Source organism: Lichenostomus cassidix, chromosome 7 (assembly GCF_008360975.1).
Source record: "Lichenostomus cassidix isolate B80296 chromosome 7, HeHo_3.0, whole genome shotgun sequence".
Lineage (NCBI taxonomy): Eukaryota > Metazoa > Chordata > Aves > Passeriformes > Meliphagidae > Lichenostomus > Lichenostomus cassidix.
Genome location: NC_139488.1, coordinates 21,992,821 through 22,005,839, shown reverse-complemented (window position 1 = coordinate 22,005,839; position 13,019 = coordinate 21,992,821). Strand labels below are relative to the sequence as shown.

Here is a 13,019-nt window from a genome sequence, read left to right as displayed (position 1 = left end):
ATTTCTAAAGTGTCTGGCAGATCCATCCGTTTTCGGGTCCTACTTTTCTTCTGCTTCATGAGAGTCGCTTTGTCCCAAATAACTTCTCTGGCACCAGGTTGCCTCTGGGTTGCTGGCAGAGGCAGGTAGCAGAGAGGGGTCTCAGTGCTGCTGGTTGCTGTGTCCTCTCAGCAGGGCTGAGTCAGTTGAGGATGAAAGGATGGAGGTGAGGTTTGCAGCCCCTGCTGGGCCACATGCTGCTCTAATCCCCCCACTATCAGTGTCTGGGCTAGATAGGTCAGCCCTAGCTCTGGCAAATCTACATAATGACATTAACATCTTCATAAATACTTTTGCACTACAAGGGATCTTTCTGAAGAGCTAAAATGACTGAGCCTTTTATGTTGTCTCTGGAAGGCTTCTTTCTCACACCTCAAAGCATAAGTAAGCAGTAAACTTCCTTACTCCTGTTTATACATCCCAGACATGCATCAGCTCTTGTTGCAACCAAATGTCCTGGGAGTTTCTGCTCAGCAATTTGCAATCCTCTTCGGGTCTGTGACTTTCCAGAAGACATTCCTCTGTTTGAAGTGCTCCTTGCATTCCTTCTCTCCTGACATGACCTTTCAGTTTGGCTGTACTGTAATCCGGTTTTGTTCTAACAAGGGGGCTCTGGAATCCACACTGCTCTGATGCTTGCATCCTTGTAGGTACTTACTTATCTACCAGATGTTGGCATCTGCTACTACTGTCAGTACTACTTTAGAGTTTACGTCCTTGATGAAAATACAAAATAGTACTGACCCTGTCATTGCAGGTATTTGTTCGAAACTCCCTCAATTAGTAGTGATTTTCCCTATTCATAACAGTTTTAAGATCCCTTTGCTGCTGTTTGATTCTCAGGAGCTGACTTTTATTGAAATACTGTGTTCTACACAGTATTGAAATACTGTGTTCTACACAGGCAGTGCCATGAGACTTTATCACAGTCCTATTTATCTCGTATGCTTGGATGCTAAGGAAGAAGAAGGCTTTTTGACTAGAATTCTTTCTACATATTGACTGGCACTGGACAACAGTTAAAGCTAAACTATATTAAAGATGAAACAGCTGAGAGCAAAACCTCTCTATTTCCCCTGCGGTTCTCAGACTAAGCAACTCATGCTTACTTGGGATAATCCTGCTGTTGCTCCCATTTAGACTCTGACTCTTTCAATCTCTTGGAATTTCCTCAGCATTACCAGACTTATAAAAAATTAATATCAGCTGTTGAGAAACTTTATTGGACAGATCTCTGGGAACTCTGGGACCTGTTGGTTTTTAAAATGTTTTATGTCCTTTCCATTTACTAATATATGGGAAAGCACTTCAGCATTGCAATGTGACGCAAGAGAGGTGCTTTCCAGGGATGCTTTTTGAAAACTTGTGTATGTCTCCATCATCACATCACCAAGCCTGCCAGAGTTCAGGAAGCATTTGGCAATACTCTCGAGCATATGGTGTGACTCTTGGGGATGGTCCTGTGCAGGGCCAGGAGTCGAACTTGATGATCTTTGTGGGTCCCTTCCAACCCAGCTTATTCTGTGATTACTCACAATCCACATCCACATCTACTATCTACTTGGGTGCTGCTACTAGCACATGCCTTGGTACCCAGTGATTTTAGAAAATAGTGAAACATAGACTCTTCTGTCTTCACTGTCTCCCAGTTTCTTTCTTACATGGGTTGTTTCCCCCATTTTTCCCGACTTCCACTCTTATTTCAGATTGACTGACAGGGCATCCCACCTCAGAGGGCACTCCACTTGCTTTCTGTGGGGTGTTTGAAGGAAGGACACTGAGGGTGAGCAAACACCAGGAAAATGTCTCACATGAAGAGTTTAAAAAACCCGAGATTACTTTATTAGTGGAATGACAAATAGGGGGAGACATGGCAAAAGAGCAGAAAATAATGGATGAGACAGAGAAGGTGGATTGAACTCCTCTGTGCCTCTACCTCTGACCGCAAGAAAAAGGGATTTTCTGCTTCATAGTGATGAGATTGGTTTAAAAGTGTACATTTCTGTATAATGTGTGAGTAGATGGTGGAACTCCACAAGGCAGGCAATCATTGAAATCAAGGATGTGGCAAGATGCAAAAAGGTATTTGACATAATCCCAAATCATGCATAATAAACATTGCAGAAGAAATCCTGTTTCAGGGCTCTTGTCTGAGATTTTTGCAAGATGTGTGGCACTGTGGCTGCTCAGTGACAGATCACTGTATCATTGCAGCTTCCTGAGGCTCAGAGCTCCATTCTGTGGATCTTTAAGAGTTCGCAACTGTCCATCCACCCAGCCCCACCCTTGAAGCCATTGGCTGAATTTGAGAGAAGGAGGGAGCTGCAAGGAAGCTGCCTCACTATCTATTTGGTGGCAAGAGGGAGGAGAGACCCAAAGCACTGTCCAAGTTGAGAGCAGGGGAGGAATACCTTTTCACTTGCTCAGTTTGGAGCTGCAAGCTGGTCAGGGAAGGTTTTGCTAAGGCCAGGCTGGGCTTTAGCATATGCCATGTTGCCTCCTTTTTTCTCAGGACTACAGAGGAGATGTGGGAAAGCCAGTGGTGCTATGATGTGACAGGGAATACACATCTGTAGATATCCATGTGAGCAATGTGGTTAGGGAACAACTCATTTTAATTCAGTTCCTAATTAAAGTTTTAGGTAGGGAAGAGCTTGTTAACGCAGCATGGAAGTGGTGTTTACTTTTATGGACATAATGAAATTTAGTATGCATTTTCAAGACTGATGAGAATTTCCCAGGACTATTGCAGGACTATTACTTCACCTGAGAAGGGAAGTGACTACAGTGCCCATGGTGGAATTGCAGGGGGCAGCTCATCTTAAAATGAGCCTGGAGAGAGTATACAGTTAAGTCCGAAAGGATTCACTCCTGCCTCCTTTCTGTGCACCTTGTGCTCATGGCAAAGGGCAGCTCTGAAGTATGTGAAGAGCAGCTGGGGGCTCATTCCCTCCACTCCCATGACAAGCAGTCAGTGTGGTTGCTGTAGAGTGTAGTTGCTTCTTTGAGAAGATTAAGAATTACCTCCATGGACCAGGCATTTCCTGGGAGATATTTGAAGCTGGGAGATGTTCTGGAGAGCGAGAAGAGAAGCTGTGCAGCAGCCAAACTGGGGGAGGAGACAGGAACAGAACAGATGGGAGGGGGAGGCGAAAGGGGAGTGGGAAGCAGTGCACATACATCAGTGACCAGAAGTGACAAACTGCTCTTAGATTATTTAAAATGCACAGACCTTTTCTTGATACTGCTATTCTGCAAAGCTGCTGGCAGACTGAGGGCTCTGCTCCTTAATTAGCGAGGACTGGGGCTGCTAATTGCCAGAACTAGAATGAGTCATGGGCTCAGCCTAGCCTGCAGCTCTGGAGCCGCAGGACCCATGGCTGCAGTTTGTGCTCAGCTCTGTGAGCCCTGCTGGCTTGCAGGGTCTGCCTGGGCTCAGTGAGCTGCTTTGTAGGAATTGTGGGACCAGACAGGTACAATCCAGTCCCTTTCTGCTCTGCAGTGTGTCATCCTTGTGCCTTACAAGAAGTAGACGTTTGTTTCTGTTACCCGTACTGCTGTTGCAGGTATTGTCCCTCTTCCCAGCTACTCCATGTTGGCTGCTGCCAACTGACCTGTTGCTTCTGTCTCTCTTACCTGTGGCCTCCTGGGCTGCCCCTCCCTTCCAGCAGCTGGTCCTGGTTTTGCTGATCAGATACAACCCATGGCTTCATTTCAGTCTGCCATGAGGAAACAGCAAAGTTGCATTCCTTACCATATGGGTCTAGCCTGCCATGGCCTCCCCCTCCCCACCAATCTTACATCCATTAGCTAAGGCTCTTTATATTTGTCCTATCACTTATTCATGATCATCCAGATCAATCTGTTGAAAAGTGCATTTATTGAAACCTGATTCCGGCTTTGTCTGAATTGTGAAGGCCTTTCTAGCCCAGTCTCTGCCTCGTGGTTTACAACCACAAAGCCCACTGAGGCTGGGAAAAGGGCTGGCTTAGCATTATACTGCTAGGAGAGCCTTTTCTAAGCCTAGGAGCATATGGATCCATTGCCAAGAAAAACACAAGGCTTGGATGCCCAGTACTGATTTGGTATAGTTACCTAAATCACGGCACTGCAAGAGCCTCTTGTAGTATTGTGTTTGTAGGTAGATTTGCAGGCTGAGACAGCCAAGTTCATTCACAAAGAAAACATTAAAAACTTCCCGTACTGGAAAAAGCAGACAACTGTGTGCTTGTTTCATACACTGAAAGGTGTCTTCCAACCAAAACCACTTTTCCTCTCTGAATAACCCCTGGAAAGTTGATGCAGCCATCCTGGTTGTAGCCCCTCCTGAGCATGTTACTCCTGGGAGTTGTGTAGGTTTGTGCACAAGAAGGAATGGGATGTCTGAGTGCACTCAGAGAGATGCAGCACTGCTGTGTCCTGAAGTTCAGCTGGGGCAGCTCATTCTTGCTTGGGCCTGGGAAGATGCAGTTTTCAGAAGACAGGGGACATCCTGGAAAACATGAAGATCCAAGGGTAGTTCATAACACACAAGTAAGGAGAACAGACTATGAAGACTTGGTTCTGAGGAGTGGTACAGTTGTGGAGTGCTTTCTCATGTCAGTCCTGAATGTTGTCTCCTGCTGGGCTGGGAGGGCCTGGAGAGGCCAAGGCACCTGCAGGTACAGAGTTTTGTGTCTTGTCCTCTGGATCTTACCTTGCTGCCTTCTATAGCTGGATAACTGATGAGGAGGGTGTAGCTGGTGGCTACACACTCTCCATTTAATGCATGGGTGCTTTTAATGCATGCATGCACTAGGGGCTGTGTGCTGCCTGTCTGCCTCTCTGCCCATTCCCTGGCTACAGCACACAAGGTCTCCCTCATACTTTTCCTGCCGACATGCTGTACTGCATCTGCTGAGATGAGATACAGGCATGTGAATGCAAGGGAGAACTTCTGGTTTCAGTCACTCTGAAAAAAAAAAGGCATAGAAGACCAAGGAAATCTGTGGCTACAATTGATTTTTTGATATCATGAATAGCAGGAAATGTTATTTATTTCTGAATCACAAAGTGCCACGTGTTATTTGAGCAGAGAAAAATGACATCTTAGAGTTTACTGCCCGCAGTGGAAGGCATGATGGCATGACAGTGGGACAGTACTGGTGAAACACTGCTCTCTGTATGTAAGCAACTTTATTTTCTAAATTGTAACCCCATGGTACAGGATCAGTTTTCACGATTGTGCTTTGCTGTGCACTTTGTGGCAAGGAGAGTTCATGGACAGCTTGTTACTGAGGCCATAGGAATGAGGATGTTGGTCCCAGAGTTTGTTTAACATCTGAGTGACCTACCCTTGATATAGGAACTGGTACATCACTATTTTATTCTTCTTTCAGTTCCTGCTGTTGTTCCCTTTAAAACCAAAGCACTAAGACCAGCCTAATAAATTCCTAATAAAAGAATAATTAGGAAGGGGTGAGCTATTCTCATTATATCAGGCTCTTGAATTAACGGTATGATCACTATTCAGCCAGCTTTATTTGATGGAAGGTGGTTACACAAAATCATCACTGCTGTTCCTCCATCTTTTAAGGTGTTCTCTTCAAATCAGTGATTGCTTGTTGCTTCATTTTGTTAAACTGTTTAGTCTCTGGGTGAGGGTGAGACCTTCTATATCCCAGAATGAAAGCTGAAGGGTTTTCACTCTTGTCCTCGAAGAGCAGGGTTTTCCCATCAACTGTGGTGCCTGTTGCAGCTGGACCCCCCAGAACTGGCAGGTCAATGCTGGGCAGTGCTTGGTCCTACTGACCTTGCTTTTCCCATGGAAGTTCAGCCTTGCTGCTTGGCAGTTTTTGGAAATTTTCTGCTCAATTTAATCCTTTCAACTGATGAATGAAATGTGTGGCATTGGGAGAGAGGGGAATAAAGTGAGGGCAGTCTCTTTGGTGTCACCATCTGCTTCTGTATTTAGTCAAGGCTCCTTGGGGAATTTAATGTTTAGAAAAAAGGGTGGTGGAAGGAGATGCACTAAAACAAACTCTGCCTTTCAGGAAATGGGGTCTATGGCTATGCTGGGCAAAAGTTACAATAATTACTTGCTCTGTGGTTCCTTTTCTAGCTGTCTCAGCACAATATTCCTTTTGGAAACAGCATAACTGGGTGCAGTTATTCTGCTGTGCAGAGGCAATTGCTGTTGTACAAACAGCAACAATATCAAAGTAAACTGAAGTAAGTAGTTTTGGGTAGCTGAAATACCACAGTGCCTGGGAGTTTCAGCATATTGCCTTCTACTCCTTAGCAGCACACAGAAGGATCTGCTATAAGTTTGTGTGGTGTTGTAAAAAAAAAAAACAAACCTACATCTTCTTGGAGGACTGTTAACACTTTTGCACATGGACTTCTGCTGGGAAAGGAGTCCGTGTCAGTCTGGACTTTTAGATAATTTCTATGTGTTGAAGATAGCTGAGTGATCCCATTACCTATCTCCCTCTTTTCCCTTCTAAATGGTACCTATTAAATAACAGCATTCATGCCCATGGGTTGTCTCTTCTGTGCCAGATTACTAACTGCCTGTAGCCCCAGGTTAATTTCTGAGCACAGGGAGAGGACAGTCTGTGTAACCTGGAGCCCCCTGGTCTCCAGGGACAGACCAGGTGGGGTGCTGTGATCGTGGCGCACTCCCACATGCAGGGCGTGCATGGTGGGGTGCAGGCTTATCTCCTGATTAAACTGCACTTGCCTCAGGCTCTCATTTCTGCCATCCTGGGTTAGTGGGATCTGAAGGCATTAAAATGCACCATTGAGGATGTTTATACTAAGTGTCTTATAAAAGGTTTTCCTTCATCCCACTGTTTGGAGACACAACCTTCCTGTTTTCTGACTCTGCTTTCTACCATGGTGGTAGTACGAATCTTTGATGAAAGCAGCAAAAAAATCTTTGAACACATGTTGCTGTACATATGTTTATGCAGAATAGTCAGAATATGATTTGGGAAATTGATAATTTCTTAAAATAAATGTCTTGCCCAGATGCCTCAGGGTACATTGTTTCAAGCCTCAAGAGTTTAGGAAAATGTAAGAGGATGTCACAAAGTCGTCTGTATAGCTCCTCAAAATCTGTATGTGATGTATTGTTCATACCAGCTCTCTTGAATCTGTAATATAAGTTTACTTTTTTTTCTATTGCTATTGTTCACTGGCCATGGGGATTATCTTTGCAGACCATCCATGGGTTTAGGTGCTGATCAGATGCACTGGTGCTTTTCATTCACTTGATGAGGGGAGATTAATCTGCTTGATGTGGAAACTTTAGACCAGAGCACAGCAGTAAAGCTAGAATTATGTATGCTTTGTTAATGTCATTAAACCCAGTTCTTCTATTGGGAGGACTGGAGACTGGACAATAGAGGTATCTCCTACAGTAAGGAAAGTCCAGGGTACTAAAGTGTTTAAAATGACTTAAGTAGTTTAAAAAAACCCACCTAAACTAAAAACAAATCATTAAAAATAGAATTAGTGTTCCACATTTTGTATAATGCAATATAGAAACATTATTCAATTTCTTCAAACATATTAGGCCTACAAGTAAAGAGCTAATGGTGCTGATGGGATTAAGAGGGTAGGAAGGGCTTAAAGCCCATGATCAATAACTTAGGGACATAAAAAAATTAGGAAGAAAGTCAGTCTATGAATCGATGAAAGGCAAGATGGCCCTAATGTTACTCAACAGTCAAGCACTTTGGATTTTTCTCAATATTTATCTAAGCAGAGCTTATGTGAGTTCTGTGGGAAGACATGGAAGTGATTAGTTTGCAATAACTGAAATGTGGTGTGACCTCATGCCTAACTCTGTAATTGCAAGTCATGCTGTCCCCGATCTGCCTTCATGCTCCTACTTTTCCCTTGTACCAGGTTCTACCGGCAGACAGGGTAGAAGAGCCCAATCCAGCAAACTTGTTTTTCCTACTATTTTGGTAGGCAAGCTATGAGATCTACCTCTCCTGCAGATCCCTGCATGTGTGTTACCAGAAATCTGGTTTTGTGCTCAGACTTGTCTTGAAAGACATAGAACAGTTTAAGCTGTTGTAATGTATGTGAAACACATATATAAACATATATAAACACCAGTGCATACACCTCAGACATCAGGGCCATCACATATACATCAGTGTTTATATACATCAGAGAAACACTCAGGCCATGTCATTTACCAAAGGAAACTCTTGCCAGAGTTTGCAAACAAAGCTCTGTGAAATCTACTTAGCTGTTTGCTGGTAATTTCTGGAAGCATTTTGACTTACAATGATGCGTGGGTGTATGAAATTGTAAACATGCTTTATTTACATTTTCTATTATTATTATAGCATGACTTTTCGTTACCGGCTATTCCAAGTTTTAAAATATTTAGACAGTCAAACCAACTATTGTATGTGTTTGTACCTTTCCATGACACTTTCTATTAAAATTGGTGTTTCCTTACTTTGGTTTCTGCATGAAGCTCATTAAAACTGTTTTTCTCTTCCGCTTGTGTTACATTAAAAGAAACAAAACCAGTGTCTCTGAAAATGTAAGTAGGACTTACTTAAATATTTTAAGCAGCTGTAGTGTGGAAGTAGCCTCTGAATACTGCAGCTTCCCCCAGATTTCCTTGGATGTTTGCACCTCATGTGCAGATCTCACAGGCTCCAGTTCTTTCTAATGGGATGTCTTCTGGTTTTTGCAGGGTGCCAGGGTATGGCTGCGGGAGCAGGACCAGCTGCAGCCATGCACCGTTGGCTTGTGTGCCAATGGAAATGTTCTCTTCACCTCAGATTATGGCATGGTAAGTGAAGATTGCATGGGGTTCTAGCCTATGCCAAGTTATAAGATGGACTTCTTCGTTTTGCACTACCATCATGTTGAAATTATCAATGGAAATGCTGCATTCTGTCTGAAAAGTGACCTGGCTCTATTACAAATGGTACCAAAGATCCAACAAACATTAAAAAGAGATTGTTCTTTTTGTTCTCTTCATTTCTCTGCTTACCTCACTTTTCTTGGTTTCCCTTGTGCTGTCTTTGAAGGAGTTGCATTAACAACCCAGCAAAACCATTATATTGGCTAAATGCTCCTGGGAAGGAGGCAGCTCCACCAACCAAGCAGCCCTTCCTGCTAAAATGTGCAAGCTGTGCCACTCTCAGGGTGGTTATGCTCACTACCAGCTGCTTCAGCAGCTTTTGCCGTCAGCCCTTTGGGCCAGGAGCATGTGGCCACAGGCTCTCTGTGTCAGTCAGTGTGTAAAGGCAGCAAGTGATGCACAGGAGAGCTCAGCAAGGCAGCCAAGCTCCCCTGAGAGCAGAGCTCTCCCACAGTGATAGGAACAAGCTTCTTTACAGCCTGATTTCCAGCCCTGTGCTCCTTGTGGTTCCCTGGTGCACCTACTGCAATGCATGGAATAATATTGGTAGGAAGGGACCTCTGGGGATCATCAAGTCCTCAGTGAGTCAGCTCGGCTAGCTAGCCCTGGAAAACTATCCACAGCCTTCACAGAGGTTCTTGGTGAGTCAGACTGGTGCCTGGGCTGGGAGGAGGATGGGGAAATGGGCAGGACTGTGCCCTCCAGCAGTGAGCAATTAGATCTGCTCAGCTGTTCCATTGAATGGGCCCTGCAGGTGGCTGCTTTGTTACAGAAAAATGGACAGGTTTTCTTCAGCCTCTTACCTGGCAAACAAAGGAGGGCACAGAGGGAAAGGGGATTTTAGTTTGTGGAGTCAGTGGTAGAGCTGTCATAATTTTCAGTCTTGCCTTGAAAGGCATAGATTTCAAGTCATCATTCTTTTATAAAGAGCCTGATTTGTTTCTCAGAGATGGAAACTCCCCTAGCAAACACAGATTTTTTTTCATCTGGTTACTGTAGACTCTCAAATCCCTTCTGGAGGAGAGTTGCCTTGTTTTGAGAGTGCTGGATATCACTAAGACATTTTAAGGGATCACGGGTAATGCAGCAGCCTCCAGAGGGATAGCAAATGGTGAGTACTTCTGTGACTCTCCCAGTTCTGTCTCTTCTGACATGCTTCTGTGACCTTGTAAAATCCTCCAAACCCACCTTGCACCTCTGAAAAGGACACTAGGAATCTCACCCTAGAGCCATCTGTGTGGGTGCATCCACCTCCAGGCTGTGTCCTGCATGCTGGAAGATACACTCAGGATAATGCTGGGTGGCTTACAGGTGTTTAAAAAAAAGCTGGATTTGGGTTTTTTTCTTCCATGAAACAAGAAACCACTAGGCTGGAGGAGCATGTTGGTTATGGCTTATGTAGCAAAAGCACATGGAGATCATTAATCCACCCACAAGAGCTGTCCTATGAGCTTCCCTTGCCTGCCGCATTCATTGCTTCATACCTGTAGGGTAAAAACCCTGATAAATGTCTTCACTTTGAGTTGGATGGGCTAGTTGATCCCTCTGATTTTTAGGACCCCCAAATCTAGTGTCCTCATGTTTGCTGTGGCCCAGCATCCCTGCAGCTCTGAGGTAAGAAGTCCAGTCATGCTTCAAAGCTTTTGTCATTTGTTTTCACTTCCTTAAAAACACCTCAAGTGATAAATCCATCAGAAATATGACTTCCTGGGAGGAAAGGAGGGGCTGATGCTTATGAAACACAAGATTGGAAACCATGATCCAGACAAAACAGCCAAATGCTTTATGGATAAATATAACTTGGATGCCAGGTGGGAGCTTTGCTTATGTGCTCAGGATGGCACTAATGGATGGAATCGAGTTTGAGAAGGAATCATTTCTCTCTTACTGAGCCTGGTGAGCAGGGCTGGCAAGCCTCATCTTGGCTTGTTTGCTGGCCAGGTTCTGCTTTATTCCTGACCATTGCAGGGCCTTGGACAGAGTCACAGTCATTTTGTTCTGATTGTGAGCTAGATCTGAGGCAAAGTTAGTGTGTCACTGGGGAGAAAATAGAAATCTTTGGCTGTTTTGTGAGGTGCCTGTTAGACTGAAAGCTGATTGTTTTCCTTCCCAAATAATAAAGATCTGCTTATTAATACCTATAACCTTGTGGTTTATGTATTAGCTTGTTAAAAAAGGGATATTCTGGGAGCAACTTTGCTGAGAGATCAGTTTGCCTGAGTCCTTACTTGCTTCAGGAAAAACCAGACTCTTTTTAGAGAGGGATGACTGAATAACACCAATCAAGTGGCTCAAGACAGGTGATTATCTAAGCCCTACTAATCATTTACTTTTGTATTTAGGACCCCTGTTCCTCTTCAGGGTTCCATTTTCTCCCATGTTGTCTACAGGAAAAAGGAAATGAGCTCTGACCCCTCACTTTTCATGCATAGCAGCCTCTTGGCACAGGTGCTGCCAGCTGCTTGATATCTTTTTGGACACTTGTCCACTCAGCTTTTACTCTAAATGTTTTCTTAATGTTTCTCTTCTGGCCCAAATGGCCCCAAGTGCTGACCGAGCAGTCAATGAGTAAGTACCAGGCAGATGTTAGGAAAGATCACATCATTCTGTTTTTCACTTGTCCTCTTCCAAAATTTGTCCAAGTCAGCAGATAAGAGAGGGCCAGGGTCTTTTGCTGCCTAATGGTTTGAAAATGCTGTACTGATTTTGTTCCTGATGGACTCCAGTTCACGTTGTGCATCTGCAGCTTGTACTCTCTCCTGAATTTAGATGTCCCATTCTCCCTTCCTGCTCCCTCAGTTCTCTTGTGAAAGGGCCTGAGGTCTCTGCTCTGACGAAGAAAAAAAAATTGGTGTTTTTTTAGGGCCATGCTTGCAGAGTGGGGGTCTTGCTGCTGGCAGTCACACCTCTCTGATACCCTGGATCAGAACTGGTGTGGAGAGGTCTGGAGAAAGCCTGTTTGCTGGACTGGGCTTTGTTTTGCAGTGTTCATGAACATGAACTATATTTTTGAAAGGCTCCTGGCTGGTGAGAAAAGTGGGCTGTGAAGGAGTCTGTCAGTGGAAGAGACCAAGTCCTTGCCACACCAGTGTGACTGTGCAGCCATGGGGTGAACACACCTGAGGGAGTGAGCCAGCTTCTCCTCCCCAGCTCCCTTCAGGAACAGAGCTGCTCTTGTGGTTGTGCATTGTGGTGATCTTGTGAGGGATGCTGTGCTGGGTTTATGCCCTGCACTGATGGGGTGCAGGCTCAGAGCCCCGAAGGGCTGATCCCTGGGCACCTGCAACGTGCTGCAGCTGTGAGCACCCTGCGAGGGACTGGCAGGGGTGGCTCGCTGGAGGGGGCTGGGTGACCTCATTCTGTCTGCAGCCTGCAGCTGGGGGATGGCCTCGGCAGCCTGAGCACTCCAGGAAAGCGGCAGGAGAAACCACTTAGATCAACGCTAGAGATTAGAGAGGGCTTCTCTATGGAGCCCCTCAGTTCCTTGCTGGCACCCAGGAAGGCTGACAAACAGGGATGGAAATGAGGTAGAGACCAGAGCCCCAGGAGAGGAGGAAAAGCACAGATTTCTTTGGAAGGGTTACTGTGGACCAGTTTCCTTCTCCAAGATGCCTATATGAAGTCTCCCATCTGTCTTTCTTGGGTCTTACCATCTAGTGCGGCTTTGGATGCTGGGTGGGAGATGGCACATGGCTGAATCCAAGAGTGGGAAGCAACTGAAATAACTTTTGTGAAATGCCAGCATCGTGCTTGAGGAGGAGGAAAGGAGGGCTGGGATGTGCCTGTGGTGGAGGGAAACAGTCACATAATCTCAGCTGTGTTGAAAGGGGGTGAAGAAGATGACCTGATAACTGAAGAGTGGGTTGTTGAGGAGGAGGAAGCTCTAGCAGGAAGAAGGTTGCAGCAATTGAGGCAAGACAAGTGTGGCTGCACAGATAGATGAGTACTTCACAGAGCAGTGATAGAAGTTAATAGGTGTCGCTGTACAAATATTTTGAAAGCTGTATTATATACATACATGCCATCACACACAGAGAATGTCACTACTTTATTTGGCTTCTCATGTGCTTTGCTTTCCTTTGCTCTTGAGATGACAAACTCT

At 44.9% G+C, this 13,019-nt stretch overlaps 1 protein-coding gene across 2 annotated transcripts in view; it reads left to right on the top strand.

The window, feature by feature from the left end:
* LOC146434732 (unconventional myosin-X-like) overlaps positions 1-13,019 on the top strand; it is a 28,019-nt gene that overhangs the window by 5,377 nt on the left and 9,623 nt on the right. For both annotated transcript variants that reach the window (XM_085066671.1, XM_085066672.1), the window contains exon 2: positions 8,744-8,842. In XM_085066671.1, the coding sequence (XP_084922797.1) occupies positions 8,744-8,842 (99 nt within the window). The remainder of the gene's footprint in view (positions 1-8,743; positions 8,843-13,019) is intronic.